Source organism: Rhinopithecus bieti, unplaced genomic scaffold (genome assembly GCF_001698545.2).
Source record: "Rhinopithecus bieti isolate Rb0 unplaced genomic scaffold, ASM169854v2 scaffold_38833, whole genome shotgun sequence".
Lineage (NCBI taxonomy): Eukaryota > Metazoa > Chordata > Mammalia > Primates > Cercopithecidae > Rhinopithecus > Rhinopithecus bieti.
This window is the reverse complement of record NW_016816114.1, coordinates 407864-411856: the sequence shown is the minus strand read 5'-3', so window position 1 is coordinate 411856 and position 3993 is coordinate 407864. Positions and strand designations below refer to the sequence as shown.

At 40.7% G+C, this 3993-nt stretch overlaps 1 protein-coding gene across 1 annotated transcript in view; it reads right to left on the bottom strand.

Moving 5' to 3' along the window:
* Window positions 1-1111: 1111 nt before the first annotated feature.
* The window catches only part of HAVCR1 (hepatitis A virus cellular receptor 1), a 36003-nt gene continuing 33121 nt past the window's right edge, over window positions 1112-3993 (bottom strand). Inside the window, exons 9-10 of the mRNA XM_017854392.1 lie at window positions 2383-2409; window positions 1112-1262 (exon numbers count right to left, since the gene is read on the bottom strand). Of these exons, the coding sequence (XP_017709881.1) occupies window positions 1116-1262; window positions 2383-2409 (174 nt within the window). The 3' untranslated portion in view covers window positions 1112-1115. The remainder of the gene's footprint in view (window positions 1263-2382; window positions 2410-3993) is intronic.

Below are 3993 nucleotides of genomic sequence, written 5' to 3'. Positions count from 1 at the left end.
TTTTTTTTTTTTTTTCTTTATTTCTGAACTTCTTGGTTCTAAAAATTTGTTCAGAAAGCCTGGTGGTTGTTTAAATGCTTAGCACCGTGACACACATGTAATAAAAATTGCATAAATGGGCTGGGCATGGTGGCTCATGCCTGTAATCCCAGCACTTTGGAAGGCCAAGGCGGCTGGATCGCCTGAGGTTAGGAGTTCGAGATCATTCTGGCCAACATGGTGAAACCCTGTCTCTACTAAAAAAAATACAAAAAATTAGCTGAGCATAGTGGCGGACGCCTATAATCCCAGCTACTCGTGAGGCTGAGGCAAGAGAATTGCTTGAACCCGGGAGATGGACGTTACAGTGAGCCAAGATTTCGCCATTGCACTCCAGCCTGGGCAACAAGAGCAAAGCTTCATCTCAAAAAAAAAAAAAAAAAAAAAAAAAAATTGCATAAAATGTGTTGAATCACCTGGCAAATGATCTTCTTTCCCTGGTGTCTACGTGTTCCATACTATTGTCACCTCTTTTAACTGGTAAAATAGCTACCCCAATTCAGAGATCCAGTACTTAATGCATCACATTTCCAGAGTCATGAAAAAACAGCCATACCTGTTAGGGTGAATTAAACTCACTTTATTTCCCCATGGAGGAAATTAAAATCCATGATTTGAAACCTTTGGAAAACACAGGAAATGCAACATTTGGAAGTATAATATAGAAACAGATTATCATGCAATGCTTCCAAATGAAGTCTCACATTGGATTTGCTGATTTTTAAGACAGATTTCCCTCTTCTGCACAGCTCTGATGGCCAAGATAGAAGTTCATTTGCTATGTTTCCAGTGACTATTCTCTCTGATGGATACAGGATTTATGGGGTCTAAAGAGAACATACAATTCTAAAGTGTTCGTGTTTGACAGAGAACTCTACAATGATCAGAAGGATTGATTGAGCCTGTTTTAGCACAAAAAATTAGGACTACATTAATGATGAGGTTGACTATACACAGTTTGGAGCAAGAGAGTTACTCTACCCAGTGTCACTGACATGTTGGAATGCCAGATGAAACTGAAACAGAAAAATTGTCTTGGAGTCTAAAAGACGTCCGATATGTTCAGTCTTCTGCAGTCATGGGCGTAAACTCTCAAAGAGCACCACTGGGTCTTGGTTCATGGCATAAAGATTATTCTCAATGTAGATATTGTCTTCTGCTTGGACTTCCTTTTTAACTGCATTTTGCAAAGTTTTAATTTGATGGCTGCTAAATGAAACACTGTAGAAAGAGTTGTTGAAGAATAACATGAGTAAGAAAAAAAAAAGCAGACCACTTCTCACATATGAGCTGCACTTTTGTTTATGATCAGGCAATATCAGGTATTCAAGACTATAGGAGCCCGGTTCACACAAAGAATAAAATAAATAGTGCTTTTCTAGAGTTGTAAAAAGTGGGGCTCTTATTATTAAGTTGAAGAAAAGTCTGTTTAATAAGCAGCTAGATAGACAACCTAAGAAGTATTCAAAAACTCAGACTGGTCTCTTTGAAACTCACATAATAGAATACAAAAATGGAAAATCTAAAAATACAGAGCTGTGACATCAAACTAAGTGGCTGAATCAAGATGCACATTTTCAAATGTGGCTAAGAATTGGGTGACTGGTGTTTTTCCAATTGTGGCTTGTGATCCTTTAGAGAGGGTTGTTAAATCTACTTAGTGATCTACATCCTATATTCAAGATAAAAACAGAATAGAGAAACATTGAATATAGTTAAATAGTACTGTTTCACAAGTGTACACTGGATCATAGTGTTAAAAATCTTCCTGTGCTGGGTGCAGTAGCTCATGCCTCTAATCCCAGCACTTTGGGAGGCCATGGCAGGAGGATCCCTTGAGGCCAGGAGCTTGAGGACAGCGTGAGCAACATAGCGAGGCCTCATCTCTACAAAAATTTTTTTTAATTAGCCAGATGTGGTGGCTTGTGCCTATAATCCTGGCTACTCAGGAGACTGAGACAGGAGAATCACTTAAACCTGGGAGGTGGAGGTTGCAGTGAGCCGAGATCACACCACTGCACTCCAGCCTGGGCAACAGAATGAGACTCTGTCTCAAAAAAAGAAATCGGTAGAAAGAGTGGAAATACAAGTGAGGGAAGAAGGTGGACTTAATTTTAACTTATGTGTAGCATTTTGATGTAACTGTTTATTTTTATATAGTATATTTGTATATAGTGACTATTTGTTAACAAAGCCTGCCCCCAAAATATGGAGCTTGTCTTCATTCAGCTGCAGATGAAACACATGTCCACACATTTAAAGAACTGTGAAAAACAAAGCTCCACTATGGTCCCTAAACAGGTCAGTCATCCATGTGTGACGACACTTAGTTTAAGTGGCAATGAGCTCAAATAACTCAGTGTGATAGAACTGCCGAGAAGATAATGTTATGAGGAAATGTTCATAATTTGTTAGTGTGCGTTTTTTGTTTGTTTGTTTTTATACTTTATACATTTCTCTGTCATTCCAGAAATATTTATGAGCATGGATTCCTGAGATTGAGTCCTTTATATGCTGTGATGTGACCTTAGATGTCACTCAATATTTCTGAAGCTGTTTTCCAATCTGTAAAATGAGAATAGTGCCTCTCTCACAGTTTATTGCTGTAAAGGGCTTGATTGCAATAACAAAAGTCGATGTACATTAAGCACTTACAATATGCTGGGCACTGTTCAGACAGTTTCTGTGGATTGGCTTAGGTAATTAACTCAGACTCAGGAAAGTCTGTGTACAAGCATCCAGTGAAGGAGATCTAGGCTTAATAGATGGAAGCCTAAGTAAGAGGAATGGGATTCTGAATTAAAGAAAGTCCTTGCTTAAAACTCAACCTGTACCAAATGAAGTAGGCTGGATGGCTTTAGAACTAGGTAGTTGTCTCTTAGCATTACAGGCAATGGGGCAGATGGCCTAGGGGAATAGATGCAGTAAAGGGTATTTAAATTGTAACTGGTGCCGGGGGCAGTGGTTCACGCCTGTAATCCCAGCACTTTGGGAGGCCAAGGTAAGCAGGTCACCTAGGGTGAGGAGTTCGAGACCAGCCTGACTAACATGGCAAAACTCCGTCTCTACTAAAAATACAAAAATTAGCTGGGCATGGTGGCAGGCGCCTGTGATCCCAGCTACTCAGCAGGCTAAGGCTGGAGAATTGCTTAAACTCAAGAGGTGGAGGTTGCAGATCACACCATTGCACTCCAGCCTGGGTGTCTCAAAAAAAAAAAAAAAAAAAGTAACTGGGCAGCAGGATAGACTGAAAGGTCTTTAAAAGCAAATTCAAGTGCCTGCAAGGCTAGACAGCTAATATAGATCAGTGGAGCAGGCTGGGTAGGGAGCAGCAGGGAATGATGGAAGCTGTAGAAAACTGGAGACACTTGCCCTACCTCAGTACCTTTGCACTCATTGCTCCTGCAGCCAGGAATTATTTCCTCCAAACTAGCTGCTTTCCTGGTGCTCAAACAGACCCTTATCCTGTTCTATAGTCCCCATGGTGTTTATCTGTAAGGACGTAAAAGAACCATGCTTATTTGCTTACATGGTTTTTGTCTGTTTTATTCATCTCTTTGGAATATGATAGTCAATAAACACTCAGTAAGGCAAAGCATTGAATATGGTGAAACCCCATCTCTATCAAAAACACGAAAAAATGGCTGGGTGCGGTGGCTCATGCCTGTAATCCCAGCACTTTGGGAGGCCGAGGCAGGCAGATCACCAGAGGTCAGGAGTTTGAAACCAGCCTGACCAACATGGAGAAACCCCATCTCTACTAAAAATACAAAATTAGCCGGGTGTGGTGGTGTATGCCTGTAATCCCAGCTACTCGGGAGAGACTGAGGCAGGAGAATCACTTGAACCCGGGAGGCAGAGGTTGTGGTGAACAGAGATGGTGCCGTTGCACTCCAGCCTGGGCAACAAGACCGAAACTTGGTCTCAAAAAAAAAAAAAAAAAAAAGAAAAAAA